Consider the following 20362-nt stretch of genomic DNA (forward strand, 5'->3'; position numbering starts at 1 on the left):
TTGCATAATTCTCTACTCCCACATCAAATCTACAAAACATAAATACATGCTACAGTGTACAGTCATGACCAAAAGTTTTGAGAATTACATAAATATTGGAAATTGGAAAAGTTGTTGCTTAAGTTTTTATAATAGCAATTTGCATATACTCCAGAATGTTATGAAGGGTGATCAGATGAATTGCATAGTCCTTCTTTCCACTGCATTTCGTTGCTGTCATCAAAGGACCTGCTGAGATCATTTCAGTAATCGTCTTGTTAACTCAGGTGAGAATGTTGACAAGCACAAGGCTGGAGATCATTATGTCAGGCTGATTGGGTTAGAATGGCAGACCTGACATGTTAAAAGGACGGTGATGCTTGAAATCATTGTTCCTCCATTGTTAACCATGGTGACCTGCAAAGAAACACGGGCAGCCATAATTGCGTTGCATAAAAATGGCTTCACAGGCAAAGCTAACAGGAATCCTGCATTAAGCCACCTATTTAACAAGCTCCAACATGAAGTAATGAGAGCTTTTTAATAAAAAGAAAGAAAGAAAAATACCTCAGGTATACATCGTGGGTAATTATTTATGGTTTAAAAATGAGCATTTATTATTTCAGAATAACGATGATCACAAAGATTTTTGGCATCATGCTTATTTTTTATGCATGATTAGCAATTTATGAAATGATTGGTTTCCCCTCCAACAGTGCTAACGCGAGTGTGTTCGAGAGGCGTGTGTGACTGAAGATGATATTTTCGTGTGTGTGACCCACAGGATTGTGGCTGCCCTTCCCCACTCTTGGATTCCCTGGACTTTTTCCCCTTGCACATTTTGTATATAGCACCTGGTGTGTTTGTAAACAAACTGTTCAACCTTTTAAACTAAGTCCGGCGCTTGAGTTGTTTCATTGGTTTAGTCCAGCACTAGGTCAGTAGACCAATGACATAAAAATCTAGACCCACACGAGCAAGACGCAGATCCTGCTAGGTCACATCACGGACAGTCAGGTAAGCCAAACAGTAGACAACGACCAAAACAAACAGGCAGATGAACTAGACCCAAAATACTCAGGAACTTGCAAAATTCACGAGATCGCCAGTAGTGTCAGTAGAAGACAAGAAGGTTTAACAATTGTTAAGATGTATCAAAGAATATATAAATAAAAGATAAAAAGATACCGGTGAGTAGAGGCAGCAAGTCGCGCCAGCGTTGACTCAACCGGAAGTTTGACCGCACCCACCCAGGTAGTACAGGACCCAGCCGTGAGAATGACAAGTTCTGAAGCCTCTGGACTCCTGTCACATTAATATGTTGTTTATTAAGCACTGAGATTTGTCTGTAAGTTTCCTTATGACATTTTAACAGGCGTTGCCTTGTGAAGTTTAAAACAGTATGGAGTGTAGAGAGGCACAGGTAAATAGAAAAAAACACACAAAACACAACATCTGCCCGATTTGATCAAAGTGAACAGGAGAAAAACTAATGGTGCCCTTACACTTCAAAATAACGCTTATGATGCAAACACTACAAAAAAGTTACATGAAACATCACGTCCTATTTAATACAATTTAAGCAGCAATGATAAACTGAAAAATAATCACATCTCGGAAATATTTGGCTGTTTTACATAAACATGGGACACAAATTAATGGTAAAACCTGAATCGGCTCAATACAAAGTTATTTGGATTTGTCACATTGCGCAGGGGCGCAGACATATACACAGCTGGTGTATATGTCTGTGTTCATAGTCTGAGAAATTCCAAGCAGGGAAGAATACACAGTAACTAAACTAAAGGCAGCTGCAGCACATGATAACAACGTTATTATGAATAAAAAAAATAAAACACCTACTGAGTAAAACCAGATTAAGAAAATAACCATCATTAATTTACATTATTTTTACTTTTGTCTTCATTAAAGTAAATGATTCATTTCCAGGTTATTTCCTTTAACATTTTCATGATTTTCAGCTTTTCCAAATTACTTTTTGATTTAACGATTTCTTTCTTCTTATGATGCTTCCAAGCAAGTTACCTGAAAACAATCTGACTTTTAAATTGGGATTTTCTTCTTTTTAGGTCCAAGAAAATGTTTTCCTTCTAAAAGCCTTACATCATTCTCATTTACTTTAAACTTTTTGACTGATGCAATTGTAGTACTCATAGGGGCAGTTGGTGATTTGCCAGATGTGGTGGAAAGTGGGACAGAGGTTTCAGGGGAAGAGAAAGATGTACTTTGTACAGATTTACTTGACATTTTTGATGGGCAGGAGCAGTTAGAGCGAAGGTGTGAATACAGATGAGTAACTGTTGTAGTTTTAGGACATTGTGTTTCAGGAAATACTTCTATTCCCAGCTCTGTGTAGAGTTCTCCCAAGGTCTTTGTATCCAGATGTTCAAGGCCATGATTTCTGTTGTTGCCCCAGTGTGCACTTGCCAGCCAGCTGTTCTGAATCTGACTGTAGCAGCAGAATGTCGACCAGAGCAATGTTAGTCAAAGTAAAAGTAGAATTTCTTTTTAAAACAGTAGATCCGTAAGAGCTTGGAAACAAGTGTCCTCTGCTAAAACCTGTGTTTTTGTAGTCTTTGTCCCCAGCCTGGTGCTTGTAATTGGTACTGTTGTTTGATGGTCTCATATTGGGATTGTCACTTGGATTTTCAAGCTGTCAAAATCAAAAGGGTAGGTCAGTAAGTCATGCATGGTTGTTGCTAAATAGATTAACAGATTAAAAGAGTTTAGTTATCACCTCAGGATCATTAATTTCAGCTGATATTGCTTTTTTTTTTCGTCTATAGAGCAAACTTAAACTGACATAATTTAAATTAATTTTAGCCAAACTCAGTGAAGCTGAACTCAGTGATGTCTTTAGGAACATATACTGAACAATGCTGATTATCACTTTGTAATGTAATGTAATGGAAATAATCTGTAGAGCCCTCAAATCATAAGCAGAGTTACTGAATTAGTAGAAATGGTATCAGCAACACTAGAGTGTTGGAGTCAGCCTGTACAGTCATTAGTTTATCATGTACGTAGGCCTGCAGTGTCATAATATTTTATTTCAGTTTGAAAGCTGCATCACAGCAGTTATTATAAAGTAACACATAACAGTTATTACACATAACTAATAAATATTGCAAATATTTAATATATACCTGTGGTTCAATCATCCATGGGATCTGGGGTCTAGGTCCAGATGTGCTCCCATTGAACTTTGCAGCAGAAAAAACTGGAATCTTGTTCTGGGTGCCGTACAGCGTCACAATTGTTCTGGTGTTATTCAAAGTCTGGCAAATCAGCTTGTATCTGCTTTGGTTCAAGATATTCCCTCCCTCCAAAATTCCTGAGATGTGTGGTGGAGTTTTCTTCAGAAAAAACTCATTACAGTCTTTCACTGATGTCACCACTTCAGTTTCAGTGGGAACAATGGACAGAAGGAGGAGAGCAGCGAGGGCAGGAGCTGCTTCAGTAATGTCATCACCACGCCCTGATTCATCTGGTCAGAGGAGAAACCAAAACCTTTACACTTCATGACATTTAAAGAGGCACAGTTAAAATTTACCGTATTTTCTGTATCAGATAAAGTTTCAAATCATGAGGTAAATATATGCACAAATAATCACTGTGAGCCCAAAACTAAGGATAAGGATTACCATAAATGCTGACTTTACCCAATTTGTTTCTACTCTTGAACCTGTGTAATGTCAAAAAGGTGTAACACAAGAAATAGTGGCTCAGTGGAAACTATGCAAATACAGTATTTACAAAAGTAAACCAAGCAGCAATCACTTTATAAATAAAGGGATTTTGAGCGGATCAAACCTTCTGTTTGCAAAGGACGTGTAGTGAGAAGTTGGTTGGATTAACGGGAAAGGAAATAAACAGTTTATTTCAGATGAACAAAGGCCCAGCATAAGATAAGGATTAGCTTGAACTGTGAATCATAAAAAGGTGTCTAACCATAGAAAATCTGGCGGACGAAACCTGCATGTGAAACTGCATTCTTACAAATTTTAAAACCAATTCAAGCCTGTTATAAGTGTCTTTCTTCATCTATCTAAAGGTAAACACAAAGTCAGCTCAACAATAATTAAGACTTTATATACTGAGGCTTTCAGACTCTCAGGTTAAAGCTCAGAAAACTATTTCAAAAATCGCAGCTAAAACAGCAAATGAGAGGTAAACAGATTCTGCACAAAGAAAACAAAAAGCGTGGATCGTTCACCCCACGGCACGTACACGAACATGCCATCAGTGCTGAATACCGACATATGAAGGTTTCATCACTCTGACCAAAATTCACTGAACAAGCAGCAAAAGAAGATCAAAACTTCACGTTTGATAACCATCATCATGAATTCTTTTAATGGTGTAGAGTGTCTGTTATGTAACAGCCAGACAAGTTCAGCCCAAGTGGCCTGAGATGGAGTGAATTTCAGACTGAAGTCTGCCCCAAACAACTCAATGAATCTTTAGAAAATGTGATTCTACTAAACTTTTATTCTTCATGTTTAATCCTTTTTGGAATGAGGTAAACATCTAACTGGTGTGGCATCTTTTACGACTTTATTTAAGATTAAGAGAAAGTTAAGAAAAAGGGTTACACTAATGGAGTTCAGAATAAATTTTTTCTTTTTTTAAAAGTTGTGCTGCTTTAATTCAATTAATGTTGCTTCATATTAGTTTGTACAGCTTGTTGTGACTGCTATGCTAACTAATGGAATTTGGCTTTACTTTGTTGACTCCAATTGTGTGTGTGTGTGTGTGTGTGTGTGTGTGTGTGTGTGTGTGTGTGTGTGTGTGTGTGTGGCTTGTGTGTGTCGGGGAAGGGGGCACCAAACAGGCTAGGACCACCCCTGGGGACAGTTATAAGCAAGGCTGTCCTGAGAGGCCGCAATAGGAAGCACAGGAGCTACGGGGAGGCTTTCTGTGGGAGAATCCAGAAAGTGGCAGTGCAAAGGGAGGAATGGTTCCCTGAGTTGCCAAGAGAGTCAGGGATTGCAGGAGGACAGGCAGGTGAAGCGACTAGATGATGATTCCCTTAATGAGAGCTGACAACGGAGGTGGAACAAGGAGGTGAACACTTCCTCTGAACAACAGGCGATGAGTCCAGGGCAGGATTGTATGGACACCTGTGCACAAGGGAGCAGAGTTAAACATGAAGACAGGACGAGGGCAGAGCGGAGTGTAGACGAAGCCTAGTTACCGCAGTAAGTGACTGAACGAACTGGCGATGAGTAGTAGACAGCCCTGGCTTAAATAGGCCTCCTGTAATTGGCAGCGGATGGGGCTCAAGTGCGACACAGGCGGCTCTGAGAGTAGCCAGGGTACCATCCTGATGACCAAAATTGAAAACCCCTCAGCTGCTCCCACGAACCATGACATAAAAATTAATTTAAAAAAAAATACAAAGCTTCAAAAACCTGTGAATCGAGATAAACTGACATGACTCACTGCCACTGAGGACACAAAGGTTACATGAGCAATAACCTTACTTGGATATTAGCAATTTATTGATTATAAATAGGCAATCTTACCTTGAAGTTCAAATCTGACTGACTCAAATTCTAAATTGAATACATCTCACTGTAGTGAAAACTTTTTTATAACACATAGTTGAATGTGTGACATGGTTAGGTTTACATCTTGGGATCATTATTATTATTATTAATGTCATTATTATTCTTATCCTGAGTTACAGAGTAACAATAACACTGATTACCTAAAAGAAAAACTTCTTTTTGTCACCTGTCAGCAGTGTAAACATGCTGATACCCTGAGTTACAGACAGAGGGCTTCATCGTACACTGAAAGTTATTTTTAATTATTCCTGAAAAGTTAGTCTTGAACAGACATTGGGCTGCAAATAAAGGCAGCATCAGTGTAACTTAATAGTCATTCACACATTTATCCTCAATAAGAGTTTGATCCTTTTTGATTTCCTATAAAAATACTTCACCCAGATTTAAAATGATGCCTTTTTAAAACCTAAAGTGTATTTTCCTACAGAAAACACAAAATGCACTCTGTGATGCTCCAGTTGTCATTTATTAGAACCACAATAACATATTAAATGTTTTACAAAACACTATAGAGGGTAGTTACTGTCATATTGTTTAGCATGGGCTGCATGATGATACGGTGATTAGCATCACGGCCTCACAGGAAGACGGTCCTGGGTGTGAATCCATCAGTTTCCTGGTCTTCATTGTGGAGATTGTATCTTCTCACAGTGCTGGTGTGGGTTCTCTCCAGGTACTCCAGCTTCCACCCACAGTTCAATGATGTGCTGGGTTATATGGTTATTCTCAGGTCTGTCTCTCAACAGTTCTGGTAATTTGTCCATAACTCCTCTCACCCTTTGACAGCTGGGATAGCCTCCAGCTACAGCTCAACCAGTGGTTGAGTTGTAGCTGGTACTACAACTCAATACTTCAACAAATACTTCTCTTATCTCTATAGCTGTTGGAGAACACATCATTAAACATTTTTCTGTATACCAGCACATCACAGTGTATGTAAATCTTGTCTCAAATCGTCCTTGCCTTTGCTATTTGATACATTTCTGACATTTTCAAACAAAATTTAAAGTTGTTTCAATATTTGAGGGAGATGATGTCAAAGCAGTTACTGTTGGTCACATCATTTACTTCGAGTATGAGTACACTGTATTACACTGTACATGAGTACAGTGTAATAATCACAATGATGGCTGAACTCTGACTGTAAGTAAAAGTAAAATAACAGTGCTGGCAGATAAATGTCAACAAGACAAAAACAAAGAAAGGAAATCTGACAAAACACAAGAATCAATCAGGCACCCAGGAGGGCAAATAAAGGCATAAAATCAAGGCACATGAGACAGGCAAAGTACCCAAAGCAAAACTATAGGAACTAGGAAAATATGATCATTATAAATGCAAGAAAGTATAAACATGGAGATTACAAAGCAGGAACCACAACTTAAGAAAAACTTTATAAGAACCCCGAAACAAAAACATTATTATTTCATTAAATCACATCTGTAGCTTGTACTTCATTATCATCTCAGGCATGAATGATAAATAAATGTGGTTTAAATCAGACATTTATGATTAAAATGTAATATAACTGCTTATGTTAAAACCATGCTTAATTTCCCTTTATGCATAATAAATGCTTTATATATATCTTTGCTACAAAGATATAATCCAACTTGTTTTATTTTTAACATTTCTACTCGTTTTAGGAAAATTGTAATGTTGATGTTGTTTATTCAGCCAAAAGTTTGGATTGCAAGCTTCCTTCACGAAGCACCAACAATATTTGCATTGTGATGTGGTCTATGGTACCTGTCTGTTAGAGAACAATGTTTAGAGAGACTCTGGTAAGAAAACATCAGAATGAAATGATCAATAAATCTGAGAAAAACTGATGATGCCCTTCCATTTCACAATAATGCTTGTGATGTTCTCCAAGACACTACCCTTATGAGGAATCTCATCACTCTCATTTACTCGAAACTTTTTGAAAAATGTGCTAGAAATCTGGACAGTTGCAGCAGTAGACACTGGTTGTGGTACCCAGAGGGACAGTTGTTGGACTGCCAGATGTGGTACTGTAATTTGGAACTGTGCAGGAAAGTGGGACAGATGTTCCAGGTGACGAGAAAGATGTGGTGCTGAGAGGGATCGGTGGGTTGGATGTAGAAAAAGAAGACAAAGGTGTTGAATCTGAAGGAATAGCGGTGGTTGTAGGAGGAGTAGATGTACTCTTCTTTCGGTTCCATTATTATTGGCAATGGGATTTACACGCAGGTTCTGAGTAAAGCTGAGTGACACTTTCGTCGTTAGGACATTGTTTTCCAGGAAATGCTTCAATTCCCAGCTCTGTGTGGAGTTCTGCCAAGGTCTTGGTCTGCAGATATGTCGGGCCAAGATCTGTGTTGTTGCCCCAGTGTGCACTCGCCAGCCAGCTTTTCTGACTTTGACAGCAGAATGCCGACCACAGCACTGAAGGAATATTTATCCTTTGGTTGAGTGGGTTTTCTTTGCTGGGCTGTGCTCCAATCACTACAAAGTTTTTTCTTTGGTTATTGTTGTTAATGCAGTAATTATCCAGAATGCATTTAACACATCTCTCCATGCTGTTCCACCTACCATTGTTAAATAGTTTTCTTTGTGGAACAGCATTAGTCAGAGTAAAGGTAGATCTTTTGTTAACTACAGCAGATCTATAAGAGTTTGGAAATAAATGCCCTCTGTCAAACTCTGTCTGTTTGGCGTAATCATTTTTTCCAGCCTGGTGGGTATAGATGATGTTCTTTTCTGGTGGTGTCATATTGGCATCACCAGTTGGGTTTTCAAGCTATAAAAGTGAAAGTGATATATTAGTGATCCATGCATGGCTGCTGCAAAGTGGACTAAATGTACATTTACTAATTGGTTGATCAAAGTTGTATAATTTAAACATAATAACAGCCCTCTTAAGTTGTGAGCTTTACATATTTTAATGCTACCATTTAAAAAGGCAAACTTTAACTAACAAGACTGCTGTTGCATAGGAAATATACAGACGTGTCCTATATCAGGAAAAAATGGAAAATCTGTATAGCGTCATCAACATATAAGTGGGATCACTGAATGTTAAGTAATGAGTTAAATCAGAAAAACTTTATAATAATCTCGGACTATTAGGCATTAGTGAGGTATTAGTACATACTACTGAGGATTACGCCTCAGTAGTATGTAATTTGTAAATGCAGACTTGAAATACTTTCATTTTCTTATATAAATGCTTTATGTGACAAAAATACTCCTCACTTTAAAAGCAGTCAAACAAAGTACTAAACTAACAATTAATAACTGATTGAATTAACCATGTATTACAGTATGAAATAAGTATTAATACAATCTTTATTAGAATACTCACAAACAATGAGCTCATATCTTAATTGCTATGTATATAAATCTACATTTAAATACTTTGTTAATCACTTTTTCAGCCTCTCTAAATGTCACCATGAACGTGTTATAGATGAGCTTTTTAATTAAGAGGAAATATTTTACACACTAATGCCTCAATAATGCTTAATAGAATTACATTATTATGAAGTGTTACCATAAAAGTTTTGTAGTTCACTGCAGTGCTTTAGTCCCAACAGCAGTAGCGTAGCACTGTGGGTAGTTGGTTTAATTTTAGTGGTATACTAAGATTCACAGTAATAAATGTGGTCTGTATTATCATCATGTAGCACTGCATTATGAACATATTTTATTAAAGCTTAAAAAGATGTATTAAAATTGATGACTGTTACTTATAATGATACCTGTGGTTCAATCTTCCACAGAGGTTCGCGTCCCTCGCCTCCACCTCTGTACTCTGCAGCAGAAAAAACTGGAATCCTGTTTTGGGTGTCGTACAGCGTCACAAACCTCCTGATGTTTCTCAAAGTCTGGCAAATCACTTTGTATCTGTTCTGGTCCTTGATGTTCCCTCCCTCCAAAATTCCTGGGATGTTTGGTGGAGTTTGCGCAAGAAAAAACTCATTACATTGTGCCACTGATGCCACCACTTCAGTTTCAGTGGGAATGATGGACAGAAGGAGCAGAGTACCGAGAGGCAGGAGGTGCTGCATCATCAATGATATCATCAGTGAGCCCTGTGTCATCAGGTCAGAGTAAAACAAAGACAGATATTACATTAAACAAACTTCCTCGTTCCCTGATATATACATATACATGCATAATAACCCATAAGAGTCCGGACCTATTTTTACAGTAAGGAAAATTGTGGGAGAGTCAATGTTCAAACTTTAATAGAAACTTCCCTCAATGTGTAAAGGAGCAGTGTCACCTGTGTGACTGTTGGTTCTTAGGATGAAGGTTTCAAATTATGAGCTAAGTTTATGTCCAAGTGTCTATTCTAGGATTCCAGTGTCATTGAGGTGAATTCATTTCATCACAGAGAGAGAATCTGATAGCTTTTGTTTTTAAGATGTTAATAAAAGCTTTTAGAGTTAATCCAAGGTCAACCAGCTCCTCTCTTTACTGTGAAAAGGTTGTAAAACATAAACCAGTATAAGATATAATTTTTTATCATGGCCACATTCTTAAAAGTAACAAAAATAGGTTAATATATAATATTTAAAATAAACTATGCATTCTGTGAACACTGAACCCCACCCACTCTTCACACTTTCCGTTTACAAAGGAAGCACAGTCAGAAGTCCGTTGGATTAAACTGACAGAAACTAGAGCAGTTTTTCATCATCTACAGGAAAACACAAAGTGAGCCAGACAACAACTAAAACATGATTCAATAAGGCTTTTAGATATTCTGAGTTGCTTCAAAACAGTCATTCTCAGCTTTTCTCATTTACATATCACCACTGTACAAACAGCACACTCTTAGACAGAATTTCCTGTTTCATCTTATGTTTGTTTTTGTTTGTTTTTTGCTGACAAGAGATAGGAGTAGGACTGTAGGTAACATACTGAAACATACATGTGCCACCTGTTCTCAGAGGTGATGAATACATTTTACAAAACACAGGTGAAGACATTCACAGAGAAGAAAGAAAGCTAACCTTCAAAGTAAAACAGGAAAGCTGAATCAGGAATCAGGAACTTTGAAACTTGAAACACCAGAACAAGAAAACCAAACAAATACTGAAGCTTGACTATATTCAGTTAGAATTCTTTTCAATCACCCAAATTACAAATTAAAAGATGAATAAAGTAGGGATAAGTGGAGTAGTTCTTACCTCCGATGATCTGTGAAAACCAGCAAAATGACCTTGTAACAGGTTCATATAGCAGAGGAAACAAGACAGCTAGTGAGGACCTGGGCTGCCTTCCTCACATATAAACTGAGCTAAAGAGGAAGTGTAGTTTTGGTGTTCTTCAGTGCGGAAACGCTTCGTAAGTTTTCTCAGAACCCAACCAAACATGTTTTACATGCATCATTTTCCACATTAAAGTGACTTCAGCTTTTATTTGAGTTCTTTCTAAGAAGCAAAGTGTATTTCATGAAAAAGCAATGTTACTGCAAATAACACATCATTTTATATTTAAAAAAAAAACATTAATAAATAAGTATTTTTATAATATAATATAACACAGCTTATGAAAGGTATTACATTCATATAGATGCTAATCTGAAAGTGCTGCTGAGTCTGCAAGTGCTCGACTTACATGTTTTTTGTGTTTGTTTGTTTTTTCATTTTGTGTGTTTTTTAGGTTGTTAATGCTGTTAGTACATTAGCAAGTAAAGCAAAGGATCTGTTGTTAACTTCAACTATAATAGCGTTTATTAATAAACATATTCACTGTTTTCTGAAATAAAACTTTCGATCCTCAAAGAAAAGAAAAAAAAAAGACAACTTTCTCACTTCAGCAGGTCTAACATCATTTGGTGCTCGTCTTTTCGAGAACAGTCTTCAGATGGACTTTGGTATCACAAAAACAACATAAAACAACAAAACAACAGGGACAAAAACTTTTTTTCTGACGAAACTATTCAAAGAGGAAGATGCAAAGGTTACATGAGCAATAATCTTACTTGGAATTTGAGCAGTTTAATGATTAGAAATGAATGTTTGTAACCTTGAAGATCAGATCTGACTGACTCAAATTAAAATGTGAATGCATCTCACTACAGTGAAAGCTTTTATGCAACACATAGTCAAATGTGTGACATGGGTAGGTTTACATCTTGGGATTTTTATTATTATCATCGTTGTTGTTGTTGTTACGATCCCCTCTCCTAGGGAGGCAAAACATACACGAGCCCTCACACAAGAAACTGAGTAAAACAGAAAACCGACAGGGCTTTTTCAACAGACCACTTTACATGAAGGCATTAACACAGACAATAGTAAAAGCTAAGAGTTAACTGAGGCAAGCTAGCATCACAAAACTCTAATCAAGTTAAGTTCAACCAGGCACCGAGGTTAACAAATAAAATTCAATGCTTTGAACAGAGTTGAGCGAGCAAAGTTCAAAGAGGGAGGCAAGAAGGAAGCATGTTCAGTCCTAAGCAGCAGACACAGAGCCACAGGTGGATACAATCAACCACTCATTGCTTCCTGGAGCACCACCGGATCCCAGGCAGTCAAGTGTCTATTAGCAGGGGTGCCCATAAGTGGTCCGCAGGTGCGCATGCGCTGTCAAAATAAAAGACGCGCACCAGATAAGAAGTTGCAATGTGTGTTTGCGTCCATATAAAAGGCACTGTTTTTGTTCGCTAGAGAGGGATTTTCACGGCATATTCTGCACCACATCTCTGTGCGTTCATCATTTGTTTGAAGCGCACCTGCGGACCACTTATGTGCACCGCTGTCTATGAGGGTTGACACACTGCAATCTGCATACAGGAGGGCTGGCACAGATCTCCAGCTAGCCAATCGTTATTGAGTCCTGGCACTATTGGATTGGCTTGAAGAGAAAAGCGCTCTCACTCCCTCCGAGGCCCAGGGCCATAACAATTATTATTATTATTATTATTATTATTATTATTATTATTATTATTATTATTGTTAATATTATCATTATTATTATTATTATTAATATCATCATCACCCAGGTTTGAATGGTGATTACCTAAAAAATGAGGCAGAGTGAGCACGGAGAAACATTTATTTTTGTCACCTGTCAACAGTGTAAACATGCTGATACCCTGAGTTACAGACAGAGGGCTTCCTCGTACACTGAATGTTATTTTTAATTATTCCTGAAAAGTTAGTCTTGAACAGACATTGGGCTGCAAATCAAGGCAGCATCAGTGTAACTTAATAGTCATTCACACATTTATCCTCAATATGAATTTGATCCTTTTTGATTTCCTATAAAAATACTTCACCCAGATTTAAAATGATGCCTTTTTAAAACCTAAAGTGTATTTTCCTACAGAAAACACAAAATGCACTCTTTGATGCTCCAGTTGTCATTTATTAGAACCCCAATAACATATTAAATGTTTTACAAAACACTATAGAGGGTAGTTACAGTCATATAGTTTAACATGGGCTGCATGATGATACGATGATTAGCACCACGGCCTCACAGGAAGACGGTCCTGAGTGTGAATCCATCAGTTTCCTGGTCTTCGGTGTGAAGATTGTATCTTCTCCCAGTGCTGGTGTGGGTTCTCTCCAGGTACTCCAGTTGTCATTTATTAGAACCATATTAATGTGTTAAATGGTTTATAAAACACTATAGAGGGTAGTTACAGTCATATAGTAACAAGGACGGCATAATGATATGGTTTTCTCACCACGGCCTCACAGGAAGACGGTCCTGGGTCTGAATCCATCAGTTGCCTGGTGTTCTAAGTGGAGTTTGCATCTTCTCCCAGTGGGTTTTCCAGCTTCCACCCACAATTCAAAGATATGCTAGGTTACATGGTTATTCTCAGATCTGTCTCTCACCAGTTCTGGCAATTTGTCCATAGCTCCTCTCGCCCTATGACAGCTGGGATAGGCTCCAGCTCTAGCTCAGCTGCAAAAACTGATGGCTGGATGGTTAAATACTTGTCTTATGAGTACATGTTTAACACCATTACATACACAGACTCCATAGCTGTTGGTGAACGCATCATTAAACATTTTTACTGCATCTTATCTTAGATGTTCCTAAATTCTTTGTTTTTTCTTTGCGATTAATTTCCAGCATTTTCAAATAAAAAGCGAAACCTTATGGCTGTACAAATATAAAGACATGTTTCAATATATGAGGGCAATGATATCAAAGAGGTCACATCACACTCATTTTCTCAGGTTTTCTACCATTAGCTCAGCGTATGAGTACATTTGCACCCAGTGTAATAATCACAGTGTAGAAGAGTTTCACCAGAATAGCACCAATCAGTCCAGGCACAGATACTGATGGCTGAGCTCTGACTGCAAGGAAGACAGAACAAAATAACAGAGTTGGCATAGAAAGTACCAAAAATACAGGCAGAATAAATGGCTGAAAGGCACCAATAAAGGAAGGAAATCAAACAATACACAGTAGAATCAATTAGGTAACCGAGAGGGAAACCAAGGCAGAAATACAGGGCACAGGAGCTTAAAAGCTCTTGGACTTTATATATGTATTTCTCATATTTACCTTCTAATTAAGTATGTGTGGATAAGATGTGTGAATCAGAGAAGTACTGCACAGGCTGTATAAAAGATGAATACAGCCTCAAGGTCTAATATGCAAGTATGTTAAACCTTCATTCTTTTAATGGCCAGCAGGGGGAGACTCCTGTGACTGGAAAGAGACTTCCAGTGCTATAGAAGTCTAGGGGAAGTTCCCTCACTCTGTGACCTCTTTAAACCTTTTTCTGTTGACTTGCTTGGCTCAGCCACAAATTTCTAGTCATAATGAATAAAATATGAAGTTCATTTAGTAAATTATGGCCTTTATTGAAATCAGAATGAAGGATTATCCAAGTAATGCTCACTCATGAATTAATTACCAGTCACAAGTTCTTGAACAATGAATGTGCATTGGACACCTCTTCCCTTATCATGTCCAGTTCAAAGTGGTAAAACACTCAATTTGAGGTTTCATAAGAGTACTTCACTAAGTAATGAGTGGTGCAAGAATGGCTACATCACTTTTTATACTGTTTATATTTTTTTTGACCATGCAATGTGCATGTGGACACACTGAAAATGTGTGGCTGCATTTTAAATAGTTTCAATTCAGCATTCAATACAGTGCACAACAACAGCTACCTAAAGGCATTTTATATTGTAAGGCAAAGACCCTACAATAATACAAAGAAAACAGCGAAAACCCCAACAATCATATGACCCCCTATGAGCAAGCACTTTGGCAACAGAGGAAGAGAAAAACTTTCTTTTAACAGGAAGAAACATCCAGCAGAACCAGGCTCAGGGAGGGGCGGCCATCTGCTGTCTGTTGCGACCATTTGGGGTGAGAGGAGGAAGAAAGGACTGCCTCAATAAGGATTTTATGCTTCACCAGTTGAAAAATAACAAAATCTTTTGAATATGTGTCAATCAATCCTCAGTGACTAGTTTAAATAGGTGAAATTAGTCAATGCATTGCTTTTGGAGCACAATGAATATGTCAAAGGACAGACTGGGTGTATTTTATTGATTATGTGTCACGTCTACCACATTTCTCCTCAAAACAGATGTCTTGTTGCCTGAACCCACCTTTGCCTTTGACAGCCATCCAACTCTGTGCTGACTGTCCTTTTGTTGGGTGTTCACACTTGTAGAAACCTTCATCAGATAAGGACACAGCTGAGAAAGTGAGGTTTCCTGCAGGCTGAGTACTGATTAAATGTCCGTCTTTGTAGAAGTTAGCAGAGAAATTAGAAGTCGCCTTGCTCTCTTCATCGTACTTGTAATAGCAGAGAAGTGTCACTGTTTCATCCTCTGTCACAGGAAGCGCAGGGCTTTCCAGGATCACGCCATCTGAAAATCAAACCGTGCTATGACTCCTCAGCTCTATATCAGATACAAAGTCTAAAACATCAAATAGTAAAGAGCATTACATGTGACTGTGATGTTGATAGCCTCACTGCATTCCCCTCGATCAGACTCACACCAGTATGTTCCAGTGTCTGATGCATAGGTGTCCACAATAGTGCATGACGTCTGATTTGACACTCCCCAACCCGAGATACATGACTCAGCAGTTTTAGAGAAGGTGTTTCTCTTCAGAGTCCAATTTCCAGAGTTGTCTGTCCCTTCACAGCTCAGCGTGATCGTCTCGTACCAAAAGAACTGAGATCTGTCAGGATGGATGCTCAGCATAGCAGCTGGGGTTCGAAACATGAAATAAAAAGAAGAGGAAAAAAGCATCAGGCTGAGATTTGGTCCTTTTAAAACATGCAAGTCTGCAGACTTGTGGTAAGCCCCAGACACACAGGTCTAGAGACCCCATGGCAAGCATTGGTTGATAGAGAAAAACATGTTCTTCAACATTAAACCACCTAGTGAATGACAACTGTTGCGAAATCAGTTTTACCCCGGTTCTTTTTATTCCTCGAGCATCCAGAGACGGACTCAGTAGTCATTTTCACAAAAACTTTATTCATCTTTATTCATCTTTACTCGTCTTTATATATCCTCATTTAAGCATGCACTTCTAGAAGGGAAGACTTGCCAGGCCGGTGCCCCTCTGCAAAATCTTCACTCATTTGTCTGTGAAACACAGTTTTGTAGGAGCGACCCCATCATAAAACCCCTCCATGGTGTGCTGCAAACTCTGTGTCTGTGTCTATGTGCACGAGCACGTGAGTGCCTGTGTGTGCGCGTACCCGTGTGTATGTGTGAGTGCACGTGAGTGAGTGTGCGTGTGGATGTGTGTGCGTAACAGTTAAAACACTATGTGCGTATATCTCTATGTACGTGCCTTCCTGAGGGTCATAAAAGTCCATCTCCCTTCCAAACCAAAGTTATTTAGTTACAAACTTTGAGACTCCCACCCAGGCATGCCCTGAGGAATTTCCACTCAGCATTAACTCCTCTTTGTCTTACTTACACAGTTCAACTGGGGGGGGGGGGGGGGGGGGGGGGGGGGGTGTCTCCTAAAATCTACTCCCAAGTTCATGACACAGTCAGGCCTTTATTTATATCCAGGACAGTGTCAGTGTCTCACAATTCTATATCCTATCTAACACATTCCTAAACTCTAAAATAAGCTAAACATTCCTACACAACCTGATTTTCAGTTATTTCAGAGCCATTGCTAAAAGTTTGATTTCCAAGCAATTTTACTCCGACTTGTACATTTGATAATATATTTCCTAACAGTGCATTAAACCGTACCCTTCCTTTCTTTTTCAGTTCAGTTTCAGCTGTATTGAAACTGGCTTGCAGCTGTTTTTACCATGAGACATGAAGACAGGACAAAACTGCCCACAACTGCCAAGCCTGGAGGCCCTCTGGTGACCTCAAATAGGAAAAAGAAAACCAGGTTTTTGAAAATGTCACAGCACACAAACCAGAGAGGTGCTCATCTAACAAGGCAACCTGAAAACTGAAAACAATCTTCAGTGCGTATATAATATGTTCATGGTTTACTGTTCTGATGTGTTTCCTTCATCTAACTGTTTTAATGCTCATGGACAAAAAAATGATCAGAAATCCACAAAATATTAAGACCATATCACCGCATCATATCAATCTATTACTTGTAAGTCCATGACATCTGTGTATAAAATAATAATAACAGTGATAATAATAGGAACGTCTCAAATTAAGACATGGACCAAAGTAAAGGCCACAGATGGAGTGCACCTACAAGAGTGCACACTGTTTGAGGTTAATGCCAGAGGGCATTTGGACTCTGTTACTGAGTGAACAGAGCGTTGGAAACTCTTACGTATTAAGAGACTCTGCTCTGTTTGTGTGATCTGCCACTTCATGGCTGAGTTGCTGTTGTTCCACTTCGTAATAATATCACTTTCAGTTGATCATCGAATATCTAGGAGGGAAGAAATTCCACGAATGGACTTTAGTCATACCACATGTTTCAGTGACCTCTTTAGAACGACCCAAGTGTTTGTAATGGCGGACTGAAAGGGTGCTCAGTTTTATACAGCTGTGTAAATGCAACTTAAAACACCTGAATTCAAAGATTAACAGCTGTGGGCCAATACTGTCGTCCATATAATATACGATCGCTAGGGAACTGTTTTACTACTGCCAGCTTGAGCTTGTAGGGCGATGCTTCAGTCTATCCATTTAAGCTCCATGCAGGCAAATGATTACACAAAACATCATCCTGTCCCTCCTGTATATCACCAGTGTGTTGGAAAGCAGCAACATTTTAATCTCATGTAGAGGCTAGAATACATTAAACAGAGTCTAATTAGAGCTAAAAATGGCAGATACAGAATGAAAACATTTGGCCTCCAGACCTTGTGTGGACCTTTGACTTTGTGGACCTTTTAACACCCGTCTCCTCTCTCTCTATGGACATTTCCCTCAAGAACTGAAAGAAACCCCTGTGCTTTTACCAAGACCCCTCAGTGCATACCTTAACTCATGTGTAAATAAAGATTATAATACTTTGATACAACTCTCTATCAGCTCAGCATGTGGGTCTGTTTTTGCGTACTGGCCTTACAGTCTTGAAAACTATTACATCCTTCATTAAAGAAGGATTTCAGAAATGTAGAGCAATTTTAACCCTCACATGCACATGCACACACTCACACATACACACAAACACACACACACTCACACAAACATAGAGTGGATAATTAGTTTTATTTCTTAAACTATTTACTCTGTTGAGTTATACATTTGATTATATATTTCCTAACAGTGCATTAAACCGTACCCTTCCTTTCTTTTTCAGTTCAATTTCAGCTGTATTGAAACTGGCTTGCAGCTGTTTTTACCATGAGACATGAAGACAGGACAAAACTGCCCACAACTGCCAAGCCTGGAGGCCCTCTGGTGACCTCAAATAGGAAAAAGAAAACCAGGTTTTTGAAAATGTCACAGCACACAAACCAGAGAGGTGCTCGTCTAACAAGGCAACCTGAAAACTGAAAACAATCTTCAGTGCGTATATAATATGTTCATGGTTTACTGTTCTGATGTGTTTCCTTCATCTAACTGTTTTAACCTGAAACCTGAAAACAATCTTTGGTGTATCTATAACGTGTTCATGGCATGCCTGATGCGCTGGGATCCAGATACACTTGAGTCCTAATTATAGTCAATTCAGTTAAGTCAAGACAAAATCTTCAAGATTACTCCATCAAAGTAACAATTGATATTGATGTCTCTAATAATAAGAAAAATTCATGATCTCTGGAAGATGACTGTACTTCAACAGAGTGCAACAAAGCTGCCTCTCTATGCTGAGACCGTTGAAGTCCTGTGTAGATGAGCAGACATTTCCTCTCCAGTTTCCTTCATCTAACAATTTTACTGTTTGTGAACAAAACAATAACCAGAAATCCACATGAACGTGAACACCAAATCTCCACATCACATCATTCTGTTGTCGAGCTAGTGGCAGAAAATAAAAAAATAAAAAATAAATGAATAAACCGCTATTTGGAAAAAGGTTTTGTATTTAACCCAAATCATCTAAAAATTTAAAATGTTCCAAAAAACAAACACACAAAAAATGTCCAGAACTTTATTTTTTCTTGGTCTCAGAAGGATTTTCACAACAACACCCTTGTGATGCTTGATAATATAGAGACCTTACGATATTAGTAAGTGAATACCAAATACCTTAAAATCTCCTTTGAGCAAGTACTTTAAGGATAAAGTGGGAAGAAAGAAGTCCCTTTTACAAGAGACAATATAACTCAAAGGGTGTTAAAATATATAATTGTGTCGTTTTCACGATATACATAATGAATAGTGATTTTATCTTGGCATTGGTACCATTGTTGGCAGATCACAGAGAGTCCCTGCAGGTTGCAAAAAAGGAACTAACTGGACTTTGTCCACTGCTGATATGTTGACATGTTGCAGTAGGAAAACCATTTGTGTACTATGCTGTACTTTAATTATCATGCAAAACATCATTCTGTCCATGCTATATATCACGAGTACGTCTGAAAACAGCAACGTGAAAGTGAGTAAATGAAAGTGAAATTAAAAAACAGCAAATCACATTTTTAGCTTGTGAAGAGCCGAACATAAATCAAAACCTAATAACTCTGGAAAAAATGGGAGAAATTGAAAGCAGAATGTGTGAGGAAGCAGCCTCTCATCAGTTGTACTTTGTAGGACAAAGAAGTAATCGTATTTTCTTTGAGATCTTTGGAGAAACATACACCTAATAAAACCTTCAAATGTCCTGTGAGCTCAGGAATTCTTTCAATTACAGCTGAATTAAAAACAACTAAAGAAGTAAAATTTACTCACAGATAATCAGACACGTTGAAGAGATGTCCATTGTGCTTTGGTGCTCTTTTCTTTCTTAGAAACTCTTCAGCAGCTCTCTGACTTGCAGGAAGTTATTAGGGTCGCACAGATAATTAGGTTTTGGTGGGCTCTGCAAAAAACCCTCATATTCCAAATGTCAGATCAACACTGTGAGCACATGCAGGGAGCTTCTATTTTCCACCCCCTGCGGTCTCTGTCTGCAGAATGCAGTGCTGTTTGGTTTCCCCCTCCAAACACTTATCCTTCTCATGAATTTACACCCCCACCATTTCACACCTACCCCTCTGAAGCGGCTTCATGCCGTGCACTTGAGCATGACAGGAAATGAGACACCCTTCAGTAAGTGAAAAAAGTGTAAAGTCTCTTTTTTACACTCTTTTAGAAGTTAAAGCAAGCCTATGAAATCTTCTTTAATTGAATCCCCTTTTTGTTTTCGTCAGAAGACCAAACTAATTCAATAATAATAATTTAATAATTCACAAAGACAGGCGCGCCTCCAGA

At 38.3% G+C, this 20362-nt stretch overlaps 2 protein-coding genes across 3 annotated transcripts in view; both read right to left on the reverse strand.

Moving 5' to 3' along the window:
• The window catches only part of LOC120742673 (endonuclease domain-containing 1 protein-like), a 73995-nt gene extending 63065 nt beyond the window's left edge, over nucleotides 1–10930 (reverse strand). The window contains exons 1-3 of one of the 2 annotated variants that reach the window (XM_040046103.1): nucleotides 10736–10930; nucleotides 9299–9631; nucleotides 6754–8337 (exon numbers count right to left, since the gene is read on the reverse strand). In XM_040046103.1, coding sequence (XP_039902037.1) covers nucleotides 7762–8337; nucleotides 9299–9631; nucleotides 10736–10783 — 957 coding nt within the window. In that variant the 5' untranslated portion in view covers nucleotides 10784–10930 and the 3' untranslated portion in view covers nucleotides 6754–7761. Of the gene's footprint in view, nucleotides 1–6753; nucleotides 8338–9298; nucleotides 9632–10735 lie in introns of those variants that run through there. The other variant, XM_040046102.1, reaches the window with a different exon arrangement.
• A 2749-nt stretch (nucleotides 10931–13679) lies between these two features.
• LOC120742676 (low affinity immunoglobulin gamma Fc region receptor II-like) lies at nucleotides 13680–19947 on the reverse strand. Its single transcript, XM_040046105.1, has 4 exons — nucleotides 19841–19947; nucleotides 15490–15756; nucleotides 15146–15409; nucleotides 13680–13870 (listed from the first exon to the last, which is right to left on the reverse strand). The coding sequence occupies exons 1-4, from the start codon at nucleotides 19869–19871 to the stop codon at nucleotides 13764–13766; spliced, it is 669 nt and encodes a 222-aa protein (XP_039902039.1). The 5' UTR covers nucleotides 19872–19947; the 3' UTR covers nucleotides 13680–13763.
• Between the last annotated feature and the right edge of the window lie 415 nt (nucleotides 19948–20362).

This window comes from Simochromis diagramma, unplaced genomic scaffold (genome assembly GCF_900408965.1).
Source record: "Simochromis diagramma unplaced genomic scaffold, fSimDia1.1 OVJJ01000338.1, whole genome shotgun sequence".
In the NCBI taxonomy this organism is placed as follows: Eukaryota; Metazoa; Chordata; class Actinopteri; order Cichliformes; family Cichlidae; genus Simochromis; species Simochromis diagramma.

Excerpts from the sequence above, each read along its gene's own strand:
- LOC120742676 (XM_040046105.1), bottom strand. The coding sequence starts at position 19,871 with ATGGACATCTCTTCAACGTGTCTGATTATCT. Across the intron at positions 15,757-19,840 it reads TTCAACGTGTCTGATTATCT|CTGCTATGCTGAGCATCCAT; the intron begins GTGAGTAAATTT and ends TTCGAACCCCAG. Across the intron at positions 13,871-15,145 it reads GATGGCTGTCAAAGGCAAAG|TCAGAGCTCAGCCATCAGTA; the intron begins GTGGGTTCAGGC and ends TCTTCCTTGCAG.